Genomic DNA, 26,875 nt, shown 5'->3' on the forward strand with positions numbered 1-26,875 from the left:
GACTGTAAACAGAAATGAGTTGTGATCTTTTGTGCTCAGCAGTGGAAGAATAGCATCCTGAGTCAGAAAAATGAATATTTAATTGAAGCTGACTTTAGTGCATTTGGAAACGCCTGTTGTACATGCTTAATGGTATTTCATCCCCAGACAGCATTTCTCCTGTGAGCTAGATATCAGGACCTATATAGTCCCACAAGGACTACTGCAGGCATTTGGATACATCAGGGACAAATGACCAAGATTTTCTGGTAGTTTTTAGTAGAGTACTAAAAACAAAACAAGAAAATAAACACCCCCCCACTATGACCTTCTGCACAGTCATAGCAAAACTGTACACCACAGCACTTTATAAACCGTTTCCCCTGGGACATGATGGAAAACTCAGCCAGAGAGTTTACTTAACAACCAAACTGCTCTGTGTAGTATCTCAAGTGTCCAGGTACCAGAATGACCAACAGTGCATATGGGTCCTGAGGGGACATGGATTAAAACTGGCACATGTCCACTCTCAGTAACATGGATGGGGCTAAGTGGCATTGCTGGCACTGGGTCACTGAGGTACCCTGTAAAGAGCCAGGGAGCCTTTTGTGTGGCACAAGCAAGGTCCAATCTCACTGGCCAGCACAAATCCTTTAATGTGGTTGGGAATTAGAAGCTGTAAAATGTTTCTGAGACAGATCATCTTGTTAACATGCTAATTTAATTGCAAATTCTGTCTCAATCCTGGCTGGATATAGAAAGCCTTCCTTGAAGCTTGAAGCACAGCCAACTAGTCAGAGTACTTGTGTTTATCTCCAAATCTGAGTTCTGTCAGAGAAGACAAACATCCTCTTATAGCACAGCTTTGCAGGAAAGTCTCTGGCTGACTGATATTTTGTTTTCTTCATATGGCATAGACCAGGAAATCTGATGCTCTGTAAATCATCTGGCAAGGACATAAGGAAGTTTCAGGGAGGATGCTCTTCATGCATTCCCTATGGAAATCTTAAGCAGCAAACTTTAATAAATAAACAGAAAGAGCAAATTCCTTTAAAGCTACACCTGCAAAAGTACATTAAACATGTTTGGATTTGCTCTTAGCCTCAAGGCCAGCTGGGAAAGAACAGTCTGGCGTTACTACCATGGAAGTCATTTAACTCCTAAACCAGCACGGCTCCATTTAAGCTGCTTATAGGGAATGGTCTCTTACCCAACCTAGCGTCTAGCTGGGCTCAGAAATTGTTTTGGACAGTAATTATGGGTGGAAAATACCAGGGACCACTGTTGCCATTTAACAAATTCATCAGGCAAGTTTCAGTGCCCAGGAACATTCCCTGGTGCCACTGATACTGGGATAGACATAGCCTCAAGGAGCCTTCTGACAGCAAATATATTGGGCAATAGCAGACTTCCGGTAATTCTTCCAAGAAAAAAGCAGCTCAAGGGCTTTGTTGCAGCTCATTCCCAGATTCACAATCAGACTGCAGCAGGATTTTTTAAACTTGGCAATCAATCCTTTAAAGAACCTTCACCTCATTCTTTTCCATTACAAAAAATGAAATGTTGACCATGTATTTTGGCATGTTCTCTTCATGCAGATGATTTGCAACAGGTTCCTTATGCCTGCGAGTTTTGTTGCTTTCAGATATGCTAATAGCTTTGGGTCATATTCCAGTAAACAAAAAAACCCCAAAACAACAAAGAGAAAACTAAAGTGCAATTTTAAGTTTCCTCTATAATTTTCAACTAGACAATAGGCTACTGAAACTACGCACCTGGGCAAGGGAATTTTCTCACAATTCCTAAAGTTTCTCAGAGGATTAAAAACAACCTACTGGTATAAAACAGCGCACAGCCATTGACATCCATGTGTTTGCTATTGTGTTTAAAAGCCAGAAGAGGGGTCATCTCCATTATGATAAAAATGGCTGGAAAAAACCTTGACTTCTAATATCCCTATAGCTGAGCTACTTCCAAGCCACTACAATGGATAGACATGCTATTCAGCTTTTCTGCTGTTATAAAGACAAGTGAGGTTGGTTCCTCCAACAGTTCCTGAGAACAGTTTTGTGAGGTTGTTATAACCTCCCCATTCCCCTGTGGAGGGGAAATCAACAAAACTCTGGAGCATCATTTCCCACACTCCTCGAACACATGGTCTGTTTCATTTTGAGGAGTTTCCTGAGCTGGCGCTAGTTGAGGAGTCTTCAACAAAATTTGTCACCTGTACTTAGCTGACAGAAGTGAACAAAATGGGGCTGACAGAAAGCCATTAGGCTTCTGCCACACATGGCCCTAACTGCCACTAGAATTGTGAAAACTGCAGCTGATGATGGACCAGCTGGTATGCAGTAGTCTTTTACAGGGAGGCTGAGGCATGTTATGAGCTCGTGGATGGAAATATTCTCACCTGAATAGTTTTAGGAGTTTAATATTTCTATTTCAACACTGAAATGAAAAGTTTCTCTAAGAATTCTGATCTATTTTTAGTTCAAATACTAGCAACTGTGGTCTTCAGCAAGCACAGCTCTGAGTTTTGTTACTTTTGGTAACACCAGATACTGTAAATATTTCTTTGGGTTTGTTGGAACTATTTTCATTAAATATTTAAACTTAATGTGTCAACAGAATTGTTAACTTTTATGCTATTCTGAAGAATCATTCTCCACATATGTATAGCGTAAAACTCTTAGTTGCTGCTCTTACCAGGTTTGCTCTTAAATTTTATATTCAGCGTTCTTCTTAAAAGTCTTTCTTAATTCTGAATTGACTTAATTGCGTACTTGCCTGTAGTGGGCTTTTTTATATGTTTAATATATGATGGCAGATTCTCCATTTCTCAAACGAGACCCGGAGTCCTAGCTGGGACTATTACATGAAAATGAGTATGAGTGATATACTTCCCAACTAAATTTTACAATATATCAGGAATAGATGGTCTCTGACATTACTTCTAATAGTAATGAATTTTTAAGGAATGTGCAATCTAAGGATATTATATTATAAGGTACTAGCTGAATAAACAGTAGAATTTGCATTAAATTATTTGATATTCTTTTGCAAACAAACGAAAGCACACACATCTGAAACAGAACTTTGTTTCTTTTCTGTGATCCTAAGGTTAAATAAAATGCACATATGCTTCCTACTTTATGACTAAGATTATCATAAATTAAATCCTGCTTTAAAAATTGTTATGCTTACCCCATAAACAAGTTCTCCCACCATCCCATTCCAGATTTTTGTCTCTGGATCCCTTGCTCCATACTTTCCATCAGGAACAATGGCAATTTTGTACTTGATACCAATATGTTTTGCAATTTCTGATGCCAGATCTACACAGTATCCTTCAAACTTGTCATTCCCTTCAAACGTATCATGGTTTTTCTTGAACATAACATATGGGGCTTCCTATAATGAAAGAAGTAGAACTGTAAAGGAGAAGTATATTGAACATCCTCTGAATCGTAACATGTCATCTACTCACTGGACAACAGACATTTTATCAAAAGTTCATGGATAGTATTAGCACATGTAAATTAAAATGTATGAACAGAAATCCTGGAAAGGTACACTTTCCACTGTAATATTTACATTATTTACACTATTTACACTACTTATTTTACAGCGTATTTACATATACACTGTAAATATTTACATTTACGTATTTACGCTGCAATTTTGGTTATACATTTCACAAGATTTATCAACCTTACTAATTACAGAACACGGAAACTATATGAAAATGCATATGCATTTTATATGAAACACCTTAGTCCAGTATATGCTATATTTAAAGGGTGAAAAAAAGTTGAATCTATACAGTACAAATGAGTGTGGGATAATGCAAGGTATAATTTACACTTTTGACTTCAGTAAGTAAGCGTATTATCTAACATAGTGTGGCTACTGCCTGTATGACTTCAGATGCACAGCCTGAACGATCTGCTTTCTTGAGGTTTAGAACACATAGTTACTAAGAGACTACATACATTTTAGTGGGAACATAAAGATACATTCCAGAGGAAACACATAACTGCACCTTTGAATAAACAGTGCAGATTCTGCAAGGTCTTTTAGAATGAATCTAAGGAATATGCATAAACACAAATGGCATTAAGCTGACACTGACTTTACATGCTGCATGAAAAAGAAGTATCAAAATATTTTTGAATGGTGAGCGCCATTGAAAAGAAGTAAAACATGTCTCAGAAAGTGGATCTTACATTCCCTGTGTAAACCATACAATGACAACAGTGAACATTTTGTGACTGGGAAATCAAAGTGACACTAGAAAAACAAGGTCATGTTTTTCTTTTTTTGCTCTGTGTGGATTCAGACTTCAGCAATCATTATGTAAAACTGTGCTTTCTGGTGGTATTTTAAATTACTGCACACCATTTATATTCATATCTAGTTACAGATAAAACACTTGTCACTAACATCACCCTTTGTTTGAATTTGCAGCACAAAATATGAGCATCTTAAGTTTCTTCTGTGCTGGACCTTGCGAATACTGGGTTTTTTTTTTGACACCAACCACATATTTCCTGAGTATGCAATTAATACAAAAATAGAAATAAATGTAAATGTGTAGTCTGAGAGTATTTGCTTCATTGAAATGTCATCAACATCAGCTGTAAGCAACAGCAATTTTGTAACCTTTACTAGGTGTTTGACACTGGAGGATATGTGGCATTACACGAGAGACAGGGGTACTGAATAAAACAATTTTCAGTGTGTCAGGTAAACTTTTCCTTTCTGACACCAAAATGTAGCTCCTATTATTGGGGTGTGTATCCACACAAGAGAAGAACTGTATAGGCAAGAGGGAATAGCATGTTTAATTTATAAGGCGAAAAGGTACCTTACTCCCTGTAGTAAGTATGCCAGGACCCACTTCCATACACAGATGGTAGAACAGTGCACTGTGTAGTGTGAATGAAGAAAGTTGTGTGGTACATTCACTTGAGTGTCAGAGAAAGTCTCCAGTTAAATTCAACATGGTTTAGGAATGGGGAAGTCCTAATGTTTCCTTAAGACAGAATCAGGCATTGCAGGAATGTTCCAGGTGTATTCCCAGAATACCTCACCTCCTATCATCTCCTTACGTTATTTTCTGCTATGGACATGCCTCCTGAGGCCACATTCCCTTAACGGTAATTCAGTGTTGGAGGCCATTGATGCATTATGCTATCTGGCAAAAGGAGCGTGGCCAGCAGGTCCAGGGAGGTGGTTCTCTGCCTCTACTCTGCTCTCACGAGACCCCACCTGGCACACCGCATTCAGCTCTGGGGCTCACGACAGTAAGAAGTGTGTGGACCTCTCATCTTACTGATTTAGAGCAAAATACAGCAAGTAAAATCTCTTAGAATGCAATTCTCTCGTATAATAAGGTATTACTTCTTGCTGTGACTGCTTTAAAAGGAGAAACAATAAAAGAAGAAGCAAGAGAGTGATCTGCCCGTGTGAAACAATAAAATTAGAAATAAAGGGAGCACCTACTACCTTTTGTTTATTATGTTGTCCTTTCCCTCCTATTTTACACAGAATAAATATGTTTCTTTAATTGTTGTGCCTACTTTACCTGCCAAATAATGAGATACACTTTCAAGGTAGAAATTGATGGGGGATGTGGGTAGGACTGAATGTGACTTTCTGATAATGACTGTTTGCAAAAGAAAAAAAAAAAAAATCAGTAAGTAGCACTAGTTCTAAATTCTATCCATTTCGGGATTTGGAGCTGTTCAAACTAATGAGGTATGCAGATGTTATTATAATAACATCAGGGCACTGCAAGACATGCTTTACTGATTTGCTAACAAGCAACTTAACACAGATGAACTTGCAAGGTCAGAATGTAAAGTCATGAAATAGAATCATAGGAACATACAATCACAGAACATCTGATCAATAGCATGCACTCAGCCATATATTAATGACTTTTTTTTATGTGTGGCATTGAAAAATGTAACCTTTTCCCGTATAATACAATTACAATAGCATTTTCTAAATCAATGCTAATCTTAGTGTAACCACGTTAGTCTAAAGATACAAGAGATGAAAGACATCTATGGAGAGGTAGTATCTTTTATCAGATCAGATGAAATAGCTGAGAATGGTAGGCATGCTTTTTCACTGTTTCTCGTTTTAGCCTTTTGTCTAATAAAAATATTACTTCTTCCCACCATTTTTGTATTTACTACCTTTTTGAACTGTAAGCACTTAACCTACTGACGTAAAATGCAGGTTTGACTTACTGCTGAATGAGGTTTAACACAGCACTATTTGCAAGATTTCAGCTGCTTAATAGCATTCTATAGGGTAGTGAATCAAGGAGAAGTCCACACTGAAATGATCAACGACTAGCATGGATCGGATATTTGAAATGGTGCAAGCTTTACTTATATAATTCACAATTTTATAACAATACTTAGCATTTGTAAATACAAGTTGATGTCTGCAACAATTACCTTTATAGATGTAAAACAAATCATTCCACCACATTGCCACAAATTCATGTGTACAGTAATATGCTCACAACTGATGATTCATACTACAAGGGAAGCTGGAGAAAGTAGCTAACTCAAATACCAAATAGATCTGTGTTTGGCTTTCCTACTCTAAAGTTCATGTCAAAGTCTTTAAACACTGTAAAAATAATTTGCAAAAGTGACAAATATTCGTGCAAGGAAATGTCTCATTTTTAGAACAGGAGTGGCACACATCATCACACTTTATTCTGAAAGGAACTTCTGTAGATGTCAGTGGAAGGTTTTTTTGTGGTTTTGGTTTTGTTTTGGCTTTTTTTTTTTTTTCCTTTTTCTGAATAAAGTGTCCAGGATTCGGTTTGAAGTCTTTGTTGTTGTCATGCAACAAACTTCACTGTATTCTCCAGTCTAATAAAGAATTTAATTAACAAGATTTATAATGAAAAAATATTCTTCTATTATGAGAAAGGTTATAGTTAGAATTTTTGAGGTAAGACTTCATCAAGAGTTTATCTGTCAAAACAATGAGGACGGTTCTCAGTCACCTAATGAAGGTTATCTGTCATCTGAGATGCCCTAAAGTAAACTGCTTGACTTCCAAGTGCAGTTCTGCAGGTCCTTTGTGCTGCCCCTTTATGGATAGGTCCGATAACCTCTATTTTAGGCATCCACCTATGGGACATAGAATCAATTTCTAAATCTTAGTGGGCTTTCAGGAAAAATTATATCTCTGGGGCACAATTTATTCCACATGCCTGAAAGTGTAGACATCCAGATGGAGTGATTTTATAGGGCACGAGAGAGGCAAATGTCCTCCTGCCACTGTAAGAAATTGGGGATAGGCAGTATACCCTAGAGCATCTTAAATGTCACTGAGTGGGCATTCATTCAGTGGGCAACTGAATCAGTACCCTTTGTAAAGCCATCTACATTTAGGTGACTCAGTTGTGAACTGGATTCTGCCCTTGAAACTTAATCTGCCAGACCAGCCCATTAAAATACTGAGCTGTAAGCCACAACACAGATGCAGCTCATGCACATCAAGCTTTTGTTCTAAAGGATTTTCATGATTTTTAAGTTTTGCAGCTCAGAGTAGGTACAGAGTTGAGGGCTGTACCATGAAAGGGATCAGAGGGACTGGAGTAGTCTTCCCACCCTACTCCCCTACATTCTATCTCAGCAACTTGTCATCGTATTTCTTAATTTACTAAATTAGGGATAATTATTATTCCTAGCTATGTAAATCACTCAGTGTTAGAGGCGAGCTGCACATAGTATCCCTTCGCCAGCCATAAAGTGAGTCTACTGTGCACTTGGAGGTCCCAAGCCGTCCCCAGATGGAATACTTCTGCACACAGGTAGAAAACCTGTCCTTCCCAGGGGGCCATACATGCAGGCTACAGGTCTCTTCCAGGAACTACAAAAAGGAGGGCTGCACTGCAGCCCATGGAATACGCAGCACCAGCTGTCCCTACTGCCACCTTTCTCTGGGCTGCTCCTTCACCACATTCTTAGCTGGAGATAGGTTTAGTGCCTATGCACTAAACCAAAACTGTAAAGTAAATTCTACATGCTTTCACTGTGTTACAAATGAACATAATATTTTGCCAAATAGACAACACTGTACTAAGTTCTTTTAGTGGAGAGCTAATTCATTATAATGTGTCTCCTATGCAGTAGCCATACAGCCACATAACAGCACAGTAAGCATAGACACATAAAAAATGAAGAAACTGAGGGCAAATCAACTTGAGCTTTTTGGCTTCAGGCAAAAATTAAAGCGAGCCATGCTGAAAACTTGTAATCTTATGCTGCCACGACACCTGTCTTCAATGACTAAAAAGCCTGACAGCACCGGTTGCAGAAGCTTTTCTGTTTAATGTTGGAAAATATGCATGCAACCAAAATTACATGTGTCATCTATAGTGGTTCAACTTCCCTTCAGTGTGAAGAGGGCAACGAAGAGGGGAAAAGTTGCTGTCTGGCATTTGCAACATGACTATAACACAAAGAAGAGCAAAAGAAGAGGGTTTTGAGTTATTCTAAATAAATCTTTCCTTTGTGTATGTGATCATAGGCTTGTAGATACTAAATACATTGTCCTGGCAGGCCAATATTAAGAATCACGGTTCTCATCTGCCATCAGCATTATGTGTGCAGCTCCCAGGGGAGTTAATAGGAGACAAGCATGAGAAGGCAGAATTCACCATATATTCTTATTCAAACCAAATTCTGATATATTTCTCTTGCACTGTGATTTTGAAACATTGAGAAGGGGACACTTGTGGTCAAGAAGCAGTGGTGCTTTCAAATAACTGCATGTATCCCAAAGTGACATGCTGCATAAAGATAGGGCATGCTTTGGAATATTAATTCAGCTTTTTGGTTTTTAAAATGAACCCACCAGTCCTTTCAATGCAAGAACTGGAAAAGTTCTTTTGAAGATAACATTTATTATGCACATCAAAATGCTTCAATGCAAACAGGACAGGCAAGATAACACATTTTAAAAGCTTTCTTGTTTTCCTTTTTTTTCCTTTCTGGCAAACAGGAACCTTTTATATTACTTTTCATTATTATTTTTTACTTGCTTCTCCTAAGCTTGGAGCTATTTATGGAAATTGCAGTATTCATGTATGGTAGCTTCAGTCAAAGATATCAGGATTGGTATGAGAGGAAAATTTCGACTGAAAGCTTGTTATTCACATCATTCTCTTCTCAGCTTGGCAAAGTTGAAGCATAACGTCATCTGTTCTAGACATTTCAGATTAGCCACAGAACTTTTCTTGGTGGTTCAGTGCCTGGTCATCCAGTCAGAGGAACAGTAATCCATATGGAAAAATTAGCTCAATGCTACTAGACTGGTGGTTAATACTTGAGCCTTAGTTAGGAATGTTCGCAGCATCTTGGGACTCTTTTCTTCCTTGATCAATTTCTTAAAATAGGATTCTTCATCAGAGGCTGAAAAGAGGAGGACTGTACTGAAGTATATTTTTTCCATTACCAAGTCTTTTTTTTTTTTTTTCTTAGGAAAATGATACATATATTTTAAACGTCCCATGCAAAAAAAAAAAAAAAAAAGAAATAAAATAGAAAGTTACACAATTTGGTTAGGAGTTACATTCTGAACCCCTGCATAGTAGTTTGGTTGATTTGTGTCCTGGAATGATAATATACTTAATGTATGAATGCTGATACACCTGCCAGAAATCTAGTAACTACCTGCATTTTTGAGTATGAAAACGTCTTGACATTTCCTTTGAATAATTTTCAACTCCGTATTAACTCAGAAAAATTACTGCTTAACACCACATACAGAATATTCCTTCCCATTTGAGACACAGTTTATTCTAAAGGGTTAAAATGTCTTGTTTAAACGAAGCAGGTGAAAAGGGCAGTGAACTGAGATGTAAAATCTTAAAAGCGGTCAAGTAAAGGTCACCCTTTGTCAGTTGACTTTGACAGACATCGGCTTAAAAGGGCATGTCAGACTTCAGAGGGAAAATTGTTAAATATTTTGTTTAAAATACAGATTTGTATGAAACGGTAGTTTTAAAAACTATGTATTAAAAATGTAAATGAATGAAGCAACTACATTCTCCTCTGCAACCAGTCTTCAAAAACACCAGTAACACTGGAAAACAACCCCCAAGTCTATTTTGATTTTGTTAAAATGTGAATTCTATTGAAATGTTGAATAAGCACATTAATAAATATGTTCAAATGCATCCGCTAAATTCATTTTTTCATTCACAATTAAAAAACACATAATCCAGTTGTGATTAGATGATGGAACTATACTACTTAGAAGATTTGCTCTTGCTAATGTTAATTTTAAATTTATAAGGTATCAATAAAAAGGGACACTGGCATTATATAAACAGTTAATTTTATATGCTCTGTTTAATTCTGTCATTTAGAGGTTTTGCATTTTTTCCTTTTCCCCAGTTTCTTGTGAGTCAAGATTTATCAATTAGAGGTTGAAAGAATTCATTTGTATTTCTGAGACTTACTTTAGTAAAAAATGGAAAAGACTGAATACAGAAAAAAAATCACCGCAACTCAACTGTAAACCCTGATTTCAAGTGAATCATTACATTAAATGCGTACCAAAAAAAATATGTACAGATATGACAGTCAAGATAATTAAGATATATGGCTTTCACCCTCCCACTAGACTAGGAACTGGCAGACTAAATTAAACCATAAATAGAAAAGAGATTGTGTTACACACCAGTATAAGCATTAAAAAAAGAAACACCTTACCAAAATTGTAGTGACAACTACTGTTCTATTCTCAATGGCTGAAGTGTCATTTCCAAGTGTAGGTTCATGCTGAATCAAAACTAATTTATCCATGTCATTCCAGTAACCAACCTGCAAAACAAGATTTATATAATTTACAGCAGAAAAGTTTACATTCACTACAGTTACAAATATAAATTATTATAAGAGCAACAGAGTGATCTGAAGAATCAAAGGAAAAATGCTGTCATGCACATAGCCAGGTGGTATGCATCTAACACTTTGGGTGTAGTATCTCACACCACTTCTGCACAGTTGGATGTGGTGCCACTGCCACTCAGCTGTTCCTGAATGATCTGAGCTACTTATTACAACCAGACGCACAATTTAAATCCCACTTTCACTAGTTTGATGCCTTCCTGAGACATAAATGAGATATGATAATTTTTTCTTTGCAAGAGGAAATTTTTGTTCCTTAATCCTCCAGATCATCTGAGGTCTTAGATGGAGGAGCAAAAGACACTTGGATGACAGTTTCGCAATTCAATTGCTTATCCCAATTCCCTGCTCCATCATGGGCCTCCCAGGAGACTGCAGCCCAGGGACTTACACAAGGCTAGTTCCACCTAACTGCTGGCATTGACCTTTTAGTACCTACATTAGAAGCCACGCTATTAAAGCTTTCTTTACACTCACTGGCAGACAGGCAACACCAGACAGTGAGTCAGCTCATGCAGAATAAGTACTCTTCCTAGAAAAGTGCTTGCTTTCCCCATTGACTCAAAAACATGGTGATAGTAACTTCACTTTAAAAACATCTCTGCTAAGTGCCTAAAGGGACATGTCAAAAATTAGGTTTTCTTCTCCCTGGAAGCATTTAGGCTGTCATGACCCTCCCCAGAGCAGCCTTATGGTGACATAGCTGCCTTTTTCATTGCTGGCAGTAACTAGGACCAGGTTTGAATCACTAGTTCTTGTATTACCATTGAGAGAAAAATCCCACCCTCCTTTTCCCTTTTTTGCCATTCTCTTTTCTGTAACTATATCATGGTTTTCTGTGGATCCTCTGATAGGTTCCTGGGGAATGGCTGTTCCTCTGGCCCAGTGCTGACAGCACTCAGCTCCATGTCAAACAGACAACGGGAACACAAACATGTCAGTAGAACAGTGCCCTAATCCCAGCCAAAGGGGCTCTCCACGTTGCTGAGAACCTAATGAATTAAGAGACTGATCTTTTTTCCCAGGAAAGATGCAGACAGCAGTAGTGATTTTGAAAGGTTCCTATCAATTTAACCTGGGGCAGCTCACTTTCCAGAAGTACCTGGGGACCAGTCGGCAGCAACTGCCCCTTCCCTTCATCCTTGATTAATCAGGAGTTCATGAGACCAAGAGCTGGGAGAGAGAAATACTTTGTCCATCTTATCAGAAAAAGGGGATTTTAGCAGAAATACCCAGTGTAACTTCAGCTCAAATGGACAGCCTGTGCCTTGGATGAAAAGACCTCAGTATGATGGGAACTGGCTAAATTATTAGATCTAGGTGTGGCCTCACCAATGATGAGGAGAGGGAAAGGATCACCTCCCTCAACTTGCTGCCAATACTGTCTAATGCAGCCCAAGATACCATCTGCCTTCGTTGCTGCAAGGGCACACTACTGGTTTATGCTCTACTCGGTGTCCACCAGGACCCCCAGTGCCTGTCTGCGAAGATGCATTCCAGCTGGGCAGCTATCAGCGTGCACTGGTTCCTGGGATTGCTCCTTCCGAAGAGCAGGACTTTGTTCTTCTCCTTGATGAAATTCATGAGGTTTCTGTCAGCCCTTTTCTCCCTCTGGATGGCAGCACAACCCCCTGCCATATCAGCCACTCCTCCCGGTTTGGTGTCATCAGCAAACTTGCTGGTGGTGCATTCTGATCCAGATCCATATCATTAATGAAGATGTTCAACTGGACTGGATTCAGTTTTCACCCCTGGGTTATGGTTACTGGCCTCCAATTAGATTTCAGGCCACTGATCATCACCCCTTGGGCCTGGCCCTTCAACCAGTTTTCAAACTACCTCACTGTCTGCTTATCCAGCACATACACAAATAGCATCTCTAGGAGTATCCCACACAATATACTGTCAAAGACCTTACTGTAGTCCAGGTAGACCATATTCATCACTCTCCCCTCATCTACGAGAGCAGTCACTTCATTGTATAAATTTATCAAGTTGATCAAGCATAACTTCCTGTTGGAGAAGTTGGCAATGCTGACTACTCATGATTATTTTCTTGTTCTTAATGTGTCTGGAAAAAGTTGCCAAGAATAGCTGCTCCATCACATTCCCAGGATCTACACACAGTTCCCTGTGTTCTCCTCCTAGAAGAAATGAGTACTTTCCTCCAGTCTTTGGTCACTTCTCCCAGCTGCCATTATCAAACAAATATTATTGAGAGTGACCTCACAATGACATCTGCCACCTCCAACAATACTTTCGGGTGCACTCCATAAGGTCCCATGGACCTTATGGTCTGTATGTCCAGTTTGGTGAAGTATTCCCCAACATGATCATCTGCCATTAAGGGTATATCTTCCTTGCTTCAGCTTTTCTCTCTTGCCTCTAGGACCTGGGATTCCCAAAGACTAGTGAAGACTGAGGCAAAGAAGGCATTCAGTACCTCAGCCTTTTTCATGTCCTCTGTACTGAAGTCCTCTGTCTCATCAAGCAGAGGGCCCACATTTTCTCTAGTCCTTTTGTCACATGTGTACAGCTCTTCTTATCACACCTGTGTAAGCTCTTCTTATCAGATTCAATTCTATTTGGGCTGTAGCTTTCTTAACTTCATCCCTGGATGATCAGACAGCGTTTCTGTATTCCTCCAAGGTTACCCATCCTTGCTTCCAATCTCTGTATGCATACTTTTTGTGTCTGAGTTTGGCTAGCAGCTCTTTGTTCATCCATCCTAGTGTCCTAGCATTTTTTCCTGAGTTCTCCTTTTTTGGGATGGAGTTCTCTTGAGCTTAGAGAAGGCAACACTTGAAAATTAAGCAGGTATCTTAAGCCTCTTTTACCTCTAGGGCCTTACCCTTTATCTTCCACAAGCAGACCTTTGACTTTCATGTCCCCAGCAAGTCCCTCCTTCTCGGTAAGTAGGAGGTCTAGCAGAACACTTTTCCTTGTTGGCTCCTCTATATTTTGGAGGAATAATTCTTGCCAATGGGCCCCAGGAACCTCCTGGACTGCTTATATCCTGCTGTGTTGTCTCACCAGCACATATTAGGATAGTTGAAGTCCCCTACAATAATTAGGACCTATGAATATGATGCTGCTCCTACCTATCTGTAGAAGGCCTCATCCACTTGTTCTTCAGGTGTCCTAGAGCAGACACCCTTTAAAATGCCACCTTGACCTGTTGTCTCTTTAATCCCAACCCATAAACTCTCAGCTGGCTCCTCATCCATCCCCAGGAAGAGATCCACGCATTTCAGCTGCTCTCTTATGTAAATGCAGCCCCTTCTCCCATCTTTCCTGCCTGTCCTTCCTAATGAACCTGTACCCTTTGATAACAACACTCCAGTCACAATAGCCATCCCACTACATCTCTGTGATCCTTCTGACACCCTTTCCCCCCACGAGCAGGTTTTGTTATTGTTCTGCAGATAAGAACAAAGTGCTGCGTAAATGACCCTAATATGAGCATTGGCTATTGTTTCGCCTTACTAAATTATATGGAAGCCTGCCTCTGACTAGCTGTGCCAGTTTGTAATGCTCTGTTCACATCCTAAGAGCAGTGTGCAACAAAAATGACTTTTCTGAAGATTAGAGGCATGCTTTACTCTGACTGGAAAGGCTAGTCCTGAGAAGATATTGCTGGATGACTAATAAATCATGTTATATAGGACACAAGAAGAAGACATTAAAAGCAAAGTCCTCTTAGTTCAATTAAGTATAGCCATTTCTCACATATTTTATAGGATTTGTCAGGCTAGAGCACAGAATCGGTCCAATGACCACATATAAAATACGATGTAATACATGAGAAGTAAATTCTTGTGAGCAGCCGGATCTGTCAAAGCTGTTACGGCTTGTTTTATCAGACAGGTAATGGCTTAAGAGTGGCAGAGAGGCATGCCTAAAAAGGTAAGAAAAGCACCTTAGGATTCTAGCACAGCACAGACATAGCTCCTCTATTTGCAGCCACATTCCCCTGAAATTGCAGGCAAGAAGAGAGGGTGGGGGCAACTCTGCAGTGGTGCCAGCCAGACACCTCTCCCATAAGAGATGACAAATACTGTAACAGAAACAACAGGCCACTTCTGTCAGTTTGCTGCCCAGCAAATTGCCTGATGAGTTAATGATGTTGTGACCTAATTAGTCACATCTTTTCCACCTTGCTTTTCCTCCTGTACAACTGGGAATAGAGGATGGAAAGGTCATATTTCACCACTTGCCTTTGATGCACCCCAGCCACCCGTACACCCTCCTGGCTGCTGATAGTGCAGCGTGGAGCCAGGAAAGGCGCAGGAGTGGAAGCAAGGTCAGACACATTGCCTGGCAGGAGACACTGGCTTCCCAGGAGAGAAGGAAGACAGATTCACCTTTCCCAATTTATTCTTCAGCCATCTGTCATACTTTCAAAAGGCAACTGCACCAACAGGCACATGCTTTGCTTTGGTCTACCACTCCATTCTGTGATACACTGGCAATTTTTCATCTCAATGTGTAATACAGCTCAAAGTCTGTAGTTTAACACTCTGCCTCCTCATCACTGTGGTATGCAACTGTTTTCAAGGTTACACAGTTCACCTGTGGTACCATTTCCTGGAGTTGTCACCTCTAGCCCAACAGCAGAGGACTACTTCCTGCAATTCTAATTGCCTTGGCCACTGAAGTGGCCATGATTCTCCTGTTCAGCATCAGCTTCTCACTTTTTCTTGTTCTGATGACCTCTCCAACAAAACAGGACACAGTGCTTCCAAAGGAAATAAAATCCTTGAGCCTGAGTACATCTTCTGCTCTTTATTTGTTTTATATACTGTGGAAAATGGAAAATTTTCAACATGGAAGAGAAAGGGTTAACAAAGTACCCAGGCTTATCTTTTCAAAGTGATTAGGGTGAGTGATATGCTATGTGCATTCAGACACAGAGGATCTGCTTAGACATATTAATGTGCACTCGCCTAAATTGCTTACAAACAACTAATCAAGCACACAGGATAAGCCACTGCAACTAATTTCAGAAAATATAAGTATTCAGGGGATTGTTTCTTCCTCCTTTCTCCTCTTGTCTCCTCTCCCCCTTAAAAGCCCTGTGCTGGTTACAGCCTATGATTCAGGTTCACACAGAACATACAAATTACAACACCTAAAAATACCAGCAATTTTCAAGACAGAAATATTTGGATAAGATACAAGAAATACCTATTATTCAGAGTTCTGACCATTTTTCATTACCCAGCAGCCTAGCAACATGCCATCCAGCTGGTTTTCATTAGTATGCCTGACTGACTGACATCCCACCACTCCAAGATGCACACTTGTTTTTCTGCTCCTCATTCGTTGCACTGAATAATAGTATCTAGTGGAAAATGCAGTTTAAATCTGCTTTCAACAGAAATATTATCCATGTATTCAATATTTTTTAAAATCATACAGAGTGCAGATTAATATGTCTGCATAATCATTTCATCATAGACAACTCACTCATATGACATCAGAATGGTAAATGCTCTCAGCACATACCTTACGAGGGCCCGTGTTTTTCAGCTCAAAGACATCCATGGTGTAGTTGACTCTGCGACCATAGTGGTCAAACTGAACATTTCCTGTCAATCCTTGTATTCGAACCTATAAATGGAAGAGAAAGTATCATGAAGATCCAACCTTATATTCTTTATTCCAAATGTCATAGAACAGCGCAAGTTGCCCTGGCTATGTTCTTAGATTACTGTAACAACGCTACTGCAGAATGTAGGTTACCCTGCTCTTGCAGGGGGGTTGGACTAGATGATCTTTTCAGGTCCCTTCCAACCCTTGGGATTCTGTGATTCTGTGATTCTGTGAATAGTCAGTCATTATAAAGCAAAATGTTCGCTACTTTTCGTATGTATTCTTTGTTCCTGTCACACGATGCTCAAAAATAGGCTTAGATATGCCAGTATCTAAGTGCTAACAAAGACACACAATGGACCTTCTCTTGCATGCTGTGCAGCTCAACACCTTCCAGCTGCAGGTCCTAAAAAGAAGTACATTTTTTACCATTGTTACCACTCCTGCAGAATATTTTGGATCACATAAAATAAACCCAAAGGATGACTGAGTTCATGTATCTTTTTAGCTCACACTTTGGTGGATTACATGTACAAATTGAGTATATACTGCTCATTAAGGTAAAGTTGACAGCAACCATGGCCTCAGCAAAGCAGCTTACTATAAAATAAATGGACGTCATGCATAGGGCCTGAAAAGAATGTTTTCAAAGCTCCAGACTGCAGGAGAGATATAAGATTGGCTGTGGCAATTTTCCATCACCTGTGTCTCAGCTGAAACCAGAACTCTGTTTTTTCTGTCAGTGCTACGCTGCTTCACAAAGGGATACTCAAACTGTGGCCCTCATCCCAAAGATGTCATGACCATACTGTTTCTGGCTTTGACTGTATCAGGATCTGGATATGCAAACATCTTTGGCCAGGTTCAAAGGCTCATGCTAGCTCCCTGAACACAGAAGCCTGACTTCATGCTTCTCTCAACTGTCACAGATCTGTGGATCTGTACAGAGTATGTGAAGCATACAAAATGCTTTATTTCTCTCCCTAAGAGTCAGGATGTGGATTTAAACCACTTACTCTTTCCCTCTGTGCATTTCTATCTTTGTGGATTTTTCTCCAGGACTCAAACCTTGGCTTCTAGGCACAGAGCTGCCAGCTCTGTCAGCAGTCACTTCTCCTCAGCAGTTTCTCCTGAGTGGAGTCTGTTCATTTGCAATGATTTAAATTCTACTGCGGGATTTTGATTTTCTTACTGCCCTATTCAAAGGAAAGGCTAAATCATCTTGACAGAAATCTGGAACTTTCTAGGCATCCATATTCATTGGGAATTCAAAATCCTGACATCAGAGAAAAACACCTCTCGTAATTTCTTTTTAAGGAAAAAGAATACTACCTATGTGATTTCCCTGAGAAAAATCTGCTTTTAATCAAGACAATAGAAACATATTTGAAAGGTTATATTATGGGACCTTAAAATGGCTAGGAGGATTGGCCAGCTTAATAAATGGTTAGAATGGTGGTGCCATAGTCAGGGGTTTGGGTATTTAGAACACAGGACTCAATTCAGGAGGCCAGATCTACTGGAGGCTGGTGGAGCTGATCTGACAACGAAGGAGAAGATTGGTTTTGGTAGGAGGCTTGCCAGGCTGGTCAAGAAAGCTTTAAACTAGATGTGTTTGGGGCGGGGGGGGTGGGGTTGGGGGGGTGGGCCGGGGCATCATTCTATCCCAACACACCCAGTCAGTTGCCAGCACCTATAATGAATGCTTGGAGCAATGTAGAGATATTCCAGCCACTCCACCCAATGAGCCGGCTTCATTTGGAGCTTGGCTCAGATGCCTCTGTACAAACACCCACAGCACGGGGAACAAACGAGGAATTAGAGATGCATGCACGTCTATACGGGGGTATGATATCATTGGTATCACAGAAACATGGTGGGATGGCTCCTATGACTGGAGTGTTGGAATGGAAGGTTACAGGCTCTTTAGAAAAGAAAGGCCCGGCAGACAGGGATGGGGAGTTGCCCTTTATGTTAGGGATTGGCTGGAGAGTATGGAACTCTGTCTGGGGACAGATGAGCAGTTAACAGAGAGTTTGTGGGTCAGGCTTAAAGGGAGAACAGCCGTGGGAGACATTACTGTGGGGATCTGTTACAGACTGCCTGATCAAGAGGACTCTATGAATGAAGCACTCTATAGACAGATAGGAACAACCCCACGCTCGCACGCTCTTGTCCTCATGGGGGACTTCAATCACCCTGATATATGTCGGAGGGACAGTACGGCCCAGTACAAGCAACCCAGGAGCTTCCTCGATCGTGTGGAAGACAACTTCCTTCTGCAAGTAATAGAGGAGCTGACAAGGAGAGGTGCCATGCTTGACCTCGTGCTCACCAACAGGGAAGGGGTGGTTGGAAATGTGACGCTGCAGGGCAGCCTTGGCTGCAGTGATCATGAGATGGTCGAATTTGAGATCCCCAGGACAGTGAGAAGAGCGTGCAGCAAGCTCACTGCCCTGGACTTCAAAAGAGCAGACTTTGGCCTCTTCAGGAACCTGCTTAGTAAGGTTCCATGGGATATAGCCCTGGAGGGCAGGGGGGCCCAAGACTGTTGGATGTTATTCAAGGATCACCTGCTACAAGCTCAGGAGTGCTGCATCCCAACTAGAAGGAAGTGCGGCAGGAGGGCCAGAGACCTCCTTGGATGGATAAGGAGCTGCTGAGGAAACTTCAAGGGAAAAAAGAGGTTTATAAAAAGTGGAAGCAAGGACAGGTGGCCTGGTAAAAATACAGGAATGTTTTGCGGGAAGCTAGGGATCAGGTTAGGAAAGCTAAGTTAGAATTAAACTTGACTAGGGATGTGAAAGGTAACAGGAAGGGATTCTATAGTTACATTGCAAATAAAAGACAGACTAGGGAAAATGTGGGTCCTCTCCTGAAGCTATAAGGAGAACTGGCTACACAGGATTTGGAGAAGGCTGAAGTTCTGAATGACTTCTTTGCCTCGGTCTTCACTGACAAATCCTCTGACCACACCACCCAAGTCTTGGAAGGCAGATGCAGGGACTGTGAGAATGAAGACCTTGGGCCCACTGTAGGAGAGGATCTGTTTCAAGACTATCTTAAGAACCTGAAAGTACACAAGTCCATGGGACTTGATGAAATCCATCCGCGGGTCATGAAGGAGCTGGTGAATGAAGTTGCTAAGCCACTGGCCATCGTATTTGAAAAATCATGGCAGTCAGGTGAAGTTCCCGACGACTGGAAAAAGGGAAATATAACCCCCATTTTCAAGAAGGGGAAAATGGAAGACCCGGGGAATCACAGACCAGTCAGTCTCAACTCTGTGCCTGGCAAAATCTTGGAGCATATTCTCCTGGAAGGCATGCTAAGGCACATGAAAAACAACAAGGTGCTTGGTGACAGCCAGCATGGCTTCACTAAGGGGAAATCCTGCTTGACCAGTTTGGTGGCCTTCTACGACGGGGCTACGGAACTGATGGACTGGTTAGAGCAGTTGACATCATCTACCTGGACTTGTGCAAAGCATTTGACACTGTCCCCAATGACATTATTGTCTCTAAATTGGAGAGACATCAATTTGATAGGTGGACCACTCGGTGGGTAAAGAACTGGCTGGATGGCCACATGCAAAGAGTTGTGGTCAATGGCTCAATGTCCAGATGGAGACCAGTAACGAGTGGTGTCCCTCAGGAATCAGTGTTGGGGCCGGTCTTGTTCAACATCTTTGTTGGTGACATGGACAGTGGGATTGAGTGCGCCCTCTGCAAGTTTGCCGATGACACCAAGCTGTGTGGTCCGGTTGATACGCTGGAGGGAAGGGATGCCATCCAGAGGGACCTTGACACGCTTGTGAGGTGGGCTGATGCCAACCTTATGAAGTTCAACCATGACAAGTGCAAGGTCCTACACCTGGGTCAGAGCAATCCTAGGCACAGCGACAGGCTGGGCAGAGAAGAGATTCAGAGCAGCCCTGCAGAGAAGGACTTGGGGGTGTTGGTCGATGAGAAAATAAACATGAGCCGGCTTCAGTGTGCGCTCGCAGCCCAGAAAGCCAACCGTATCCTGGGCTGCATCAAAAGGAGCGTGACCAGCAGGTTGAAGGAGGTGATCCTGCCCCTCTGCTCTGCTCTCGTGAGATCTCACTTGTAGTATTGTGTGCAGTTCTGGTGTCCTCAACATAAAAAAGGACATGGAACTGTTGGAACAAGTCCAGAGGAGGGCCACGAGGATGATCAGGGGACTGGAGCACCTCCTGTATGAAGATAGGCTGAAAAACTTGGGGCAGTTTAGCCTGCAGAAGAGAAGGCTGCGTGGAGACGTCATGGCAGCCTTCCAGTATCTGAAGGGAGCTCATAAGGATGCTGGGGATGGACTCCTCATTAGGGACTGTAGTGATGAGACAAGGGATAATGGATTAAAACTTAAACAGAGGAAGTTTAGGTTGGATATAAGGAAGAAGTTCTTTACTGTAAGGGTGGTGAGGCACTGGAATGGGTTGCCCAAGGGGGTTGTGAATGCTCCATCCCTGTCGGTGTTCAAGGCCAGGTTGAACAGAGCCTTGGATGGCATGTTTTAGTGTGAGGTGTCCCTGCCCATGGCAGAGAGGTTGGAACTAGATGATCTTAAGGTCCTTTCCAACCCTACCTATTCTGTGATTATATGATTCTATGTAGCTATACCTTTTTCCTTAAACTACAATATCTGTACATCCATGTTATATGCAAAACTAACAGATAAGCTCACCAGTTCAGTGAAGGAAGGCCCAACTATCTTAATAAAAATAACAGTAGTTTCAAATAGTAGTAGCAGCCCTCTTTCTTCATTCCAATTTATAAACCAAAACAACCAGAACAACCCCAGCTGTTTGCAAATGTCAAATGAAAAATAAGCTTTCCATCTCCCATTACTACCCTTGTGTATAGTATCTTTCAAACCATATCTTGTATAATTTATATACAATATTTAACAGATCACCAGAATAAAGCCTGCCTTACCTGTTTTAATGTCCTCTCCATATCAATTCCTTGACCCCATGGGGCTGCAGGGTTAGCAAGACAATCACCAGCATTTCCTCTCCTTGAAATATCAATTTTCTGCCTTCTAAGATTACGGAAAGTTTCAGCCATCACAAGCACTCCATCGTATGTTAATGCAGATGTATACTAAAGAGATGGACAAACACACCACTTCAGAATTGGAATCTTTAAAAAAATGTACTGTCTCAGATATTTATAGTTTGATTCATTGTGCAGCAGTTTCTGCACCTTCATTTATGAAAAAATTCTCCTCAAAAGCAAAAGTAATTTTGACTAAGGGACAAATGCAGGACTGAGAAGAGTATATTTCAGTAGCTCCAGCTTTGAAACTGTATTTCTTAAGGTAGAGAAATCTGCCTCTGAAGAGTTATTAAAAGAACTGGAGATACGTAAGGTTGGTTTGTTTTTTTTCCAATTGTCTTATATGTTAGGGCATAATCCCACCCATCCAACTTACTCAAAAGAAAAGAAACGAACACTAATTCACTGAGAAAATATAAATGCAAAAAATGCATGGCTAACAAGCAGACATCGGGGCTATTGGAATTGTCAAGAATGATTAAGAGTATTGTATCTCCTACCAGAAAACCTGTGTTGGCTCTTTGAATGATATAGAGGACTGAATGGTTTATGTTTCTACACTGACTATAGTAACTGCTTTAAGTTGAGAACATGCCAAATGAAATGTTTAAAGCAAGTCTTCAACAGATGTTAGCCTGGAGCCACATAAACAAAGGGGCATTTTCTCAGTATGGTCCTCTGATGAACGTACTGCGTATGTGAAGTTGTTCACATGCCCAGGGTTGCTATTGATATGCTGTGGAACTTCAAAAATTTCAGTTCACTTATTAAAATCTAATTTCCTTGACTTCCTTTGTCTTGTATATTATAACCTCTTTGGGACACTGTTTATCATTATAATCTCAAATTTTGGTTATCCATAGGCGAATTATGTGCGATCTAGCTTAATCATTGTATGACGTGTTCTAGTGGGAGGTGTTCCCTGCCCATGACATGGGGGTTGGTACTAGATGATTTTAAGGTCCTTTCCTACCCTAACCATTCCATGATTCTCAGAAGGAGGCAGCACAATCCTGTTCATGTGGCAAGGAGTCCTATAGACTAAATTGTTCCTCCCACCAGTACCTGGGGATATCTGCATTTCATAGCCCACAGCATCCTTTGTTTTGTTTGTTTTTTATCTCCAGACATAAATCTCTTGAATATTCACTGAATTATGCAGCTACGCTTTGTGTTTATGTTGGTACTTTCTCTGAATTTTGCTAACACACCAATGTCCCAGCCAAGGGAGGGCTGGCTGCTTATCTTTGCACAGTGCCCCACATAAAGGATCCCATTTTCAACTAGGTTTGATATGTTAGTACATATATACCAGAACTATTTAGATGAAATCATGTTTACAACTACGCTGTGATGTGCCTGCCAAGAAAATTATAGGTGAGAGATATTTTGTTATCCATCTGTGAGGGATTAAGAGAGAGGAACAGTGGGATGTAATTTCACTGTAAAGTTGTGCCTGAAAGTTATTACTACACCAGGTTTTGAGGTGGATAGGATTTCCAGAGGAAATCCCAAATGAAATTTCAGGGTAGTAAATTTACAGTTGTAGTTGTATCTCATTTACAGAAGAGTTCAGCTGTCTGGAAAGCTCTGCCCTCTAAGTGAATCCAGATAATTATACTAATTAATGTAAGACTGGTTGAAATTAAGTTGTCAGTTAAGCTTTTGACCTTTAATTCCTGTCAGTAAAGGGGTGAAGTTGGGGAATATGTAACAAAGGACATAAAAGCACATTAGTGAAAAGTGTAGCAGTTTGTGTTTCTATCATACAATCATGAGGATAGACATAATTAATAGCAAGTATTAGTAAGATAAACTGCCTTCTATTCTGCCTAAATATTAAGGTATTCATTCATGTAGTCAACAAGGTTAATCAGAAATTAGAACACTTAAGTGATAGAACATTTGGTAGTGCTTCAGCCAGTACCTTTGGTGGGGTCTCGGATCCTGGGTATTCTCTTTGGTCCAGCTTCTTCCAGCGCTGCATCAGCTTTGCTACCATTGGGGTACTGAAATCTACCAGCTGAAATCCAGTTACATTGGCTCCTCCATGCATAAACCTCTCCAGAGAAATATCTTTGAATCCCTAGAAAATCAATTTAAGATTTTGTCCATTGTGGGTCCGATCTGCTCTAGGCCAGCAAGGCAGCGTAAGAGTGTACAGCATCAGGTTTCCATTAGACACTAATGCTGAACCTTTGTTGATGATTTCCATTGTGTAATAAAGTATGAAGCAAAACCAAGAAATAAATTTCCAGCATTACTGCTAGCGTGGTCTTGACAGCTAAGCAACACATTGCTGGGAATGGCAGACAGTTTTTGAAGAAATGCCTTTGGTGAATCAATTGAAAAGGGCCTGCAGAATATTAAATCCTTAATCCAATTTCCATCAAAGCCCGCAGATTTGAATGAGCACTGCATTAATGTTTTAACCAATATGCCTGTTTTTTCCATGTTCTCAAAATGAACAAATATGCAAATAAGTTTATTCCAGGATTCATCGTTTAGGCTGAAGGTGTCTGAGATAACGAAGTAATGTAGTAGACACTAGAAGGCAGATACAGTGCATGAGGATCTCACTATTAGTGCAAGGAAAACGTAACATCAGAATCACACTTTTGTGAAATTGGATAGTGGTAGCTTTCAGATCTGCTATACATACATTGAAATCCTAGAGTGACCCACAATACTGAAAGAAACAATAAAGTACACATGCTTCCTGATTTACTAGTTGCTCAGGCTAATCTGATCAGCATATATAAAGACAAATCCTTTAGTAAAATTTGCCTTTAGGGACAAAACTGAACTTCAAGAAACTGCATAATGTAAACCACTAAAGCAAGCTAAAAAGCTAGCATGAATCATTCTGCTCCTTTCCTAGCTGTTGTGTTTAACGCTAGCTCAGAGCTATCTTATTTTTATTTTCTTAAATTTCTCTGATTGGCATTTATCTGTGCAATCAGACGTGTACTGTCACACTTGAAAAAGAAAGATCTGGGGGATTGTGAAGGAAAGTGAATTATTGACCCAATATCCCAGGGGAAAAAAAAAACCAACAAACTGTTAAAGATGGAGATTTGATTAATGTCCTAAAGGATACTGACAGCAAATATAAAAGGTGACACATCACGAGGTTGTACTACCCACATTACTGAACAGCCAGCAGATATCAACATGTACCCCTGCTGAAGCAGATGGGTAGATATGTCTGTCTTCACTGTGTATACCACTAGCAGTTCAGGTTTCTTGTATGCAGCAATGATTTTATATGGGAAAAGTTACTTGGGGAACTATAAATTTGTGAAAATCTAATTTGTAAGACCTAAGAGAATAGACATATCTCATTTAAAATGCCTGAGGTCTTAAAAATAATCTGAAGTGATCTTAAGTTAAGGTACAAGTACAGCAAAGCACAATAAATATTTCATGTCAACTAAAATTCCTTGAGGGAGAGTAAAAAGAAAACAATTTAGACCATACATTAGACCCTGTCTTATAACCACTGTCCTTTCCCAGGCAAGTATTTGGGCTTAAAGAATAGGATAGTTTAATAATAAAATACTGCATTTACTGTTTCTGTTTTTTTTTTTTGCCCTCTCCTGAACATTATCTGTGTGAATATATAGTTTAGACTTGGAATGAAAATACTGAACTAGTAATTTGACTTGAAATAGCTGATTTTACAGCAAAATGAATGTTCCTTGGAGAATGTAAAAAAGTTACTTTGAGAATTGTTATGTTAGCAATATTAAAAAGATGAGTCAAAAATCATACTGTGGTTCTGTAAATTCTAATTCAGCCACAAGATACTCTTGGCAGTCCTTCGTGCTACTTTGATTTCGATAAAATTTGAGAGAAACCTTGTGCCCTTCTTGTCTAGATGGCTGTAACTACAAAACCAAGTTCTTTCATGCACCATAAAGAATGCATTATGTGCAACCACATATTAATGACAAATGGCAAATGTTGTGTGAAGTGCTACAACTTCAAAGTAAAGCTGAGTGTTTCACCTACAGAGCAAGGGTATAATTCTAGAAAAGTATCTTACCAGGTTGGCAACAATATAATGGTATCCTTTCACATGCTTTCCCACGCTCACAATCTGTGGAAGAGAAACGAGAAAAGAAAAAACCATCACATTGTTTTCTCTAGAAAGGTGTTTTCATAGCCAGATAGATACAAATTACAAAATATGTAACATGTAATATGTTGAGAGTCTTTCTCTGATAAGATAGCTATAACTTCCCAGGTGCTTAATCGTAGGGAAAAGAAAATGAAAGCGAGTAAAGTAATGAACTGGTAATCTGTCTTCCGTATGATCAAAAATGTAACAGTAGCACATTTTATTGAATAGGGCAATTAACTATGGGATACGAATTCATAAGGAGGAGGTCACACATGGTCAAATATTAGCTAGAACGCCTACCTGCTGATGTCCTTTATGTTTTAAATAAATGGGGAATTTCTGAATCAGACTGGGTTTTCACCTCTTAGGATCAAAGCTGTTTGCCGTTGAGATGTTGACATGCTATGAGTGTTAGTCAACAATTAGTGATATGCTAAAGACTTTGATAGTGGGCATGAGTGAGAACAGAGCAAGAATGCACAGCAAGGCTGCCCTTGAGTGTTTAACCAAAACATAACACCAAGTGTTGCAAACAGGCAGCAGCCATGATGTACAGCTACTATAGTCCTGATATGGCAAGATCAGCAACACGGTTTAGAAAAAATCTATGTCAGCCTGTGCCTTGTATCAATATTATTGCCATTTCTGTGATGGAATGCATCTTACTTAACATGCTGAAAATCAAAACTGAGAATAGAATATTTTGTCAATAGAAAATGGTGTTAATTTAAACTGTGTTTACTAAAGAAAATGACAGTAATAGCTATAACATGCAGCTTGCATTTAATGCCAGTAAAGAGTACAAGAGTCCTTTTGACTCTTCACTTTTGGTAGTGTACCACTTATTCAGAAAGAGTCTGCTTGCAGCCCAAGTTTATGTTGTTGTTTTATTTGTTTGTTTTCCTCATGTACTCATCTCCACAAAGCATTTTATCACCCTTCCAAATGAACAAAAAAGATAGAGAAGTTTTCCACGCAGTGCAGTTTACTCATTAAGTAGTGGGAAGCTTATAGATCTGCCTCCTTGCCTGCTTTGATATCTTAGCTCTAGGCCCTGTCCTCAAAACCTGGAAACTTCTTGCCTTTACAGACCCCACCTCCTGTTCAAAAGACAGAACAAACATTCACTAAGCCTTGCA

General features: G+C 40.2%; 1 protein-coding gene across 4 annotated transcripts in view; it reads right to left on the reverse strand.

Moving 5' to 3' along the window:
* GRIA4 (glutamate ionotropic receptor AMPA type subunit 4) overlaps positions 1-26,875 on the reverse strand; it is a 225,514-nt gene that overhangs the window by 49,804 nt on the left and 148,835 nt on the right. For 3 of the 4 annotated variants that reach the window (XM_065678675.1, XM_065678678.1, XM_065678676.1), the window contains exons 5-10: positions 25,659-25,712; positions 23,538-23,696; positions 21,488-21,655; positions 16,443-16,547; positions 10,737-10,847; positions 3,184-3,390 (exon numbers count right to left, since the gene is read on the reverse strand). In XM_065678675.1, coding sequence (XP_065534747.1) covers positions 3,184-3,390; positions 10,737-10,847; positions 16,443-16,547; positions 21,488-21,655; positions 23,538-23,696; positions 25,659-25,712 — 804 coding nt within the window. Of the gene's footprint in view, positions 1-3,183; positions 3,391-6,377; positions 9,432-10,736; positions 10,848-16,442; positions 16,548-21,487; positions 21,656-23,537; positions 23,697-25,658; positions 25,713-26,875 lie in introns of those variants that run through there. The other variant, XM_065678677.1, reaches the window with a different exon arrangement.

Source organism: Lathamus discolor, chromosome 4, assembly GCF_037157495.1.
Source record: "Lathamus discolor isolate bLatDis1 chromosome 4, bLatDis1.hap1, whole genome shotgun sequence".
Taxonomy (NCBI): domain Eukaryota; kingdom Metazoa; phylum Chordata; class Aves; order Psittaciformes; family Psittacidae; genus Lathamus; species Lathamus discolor.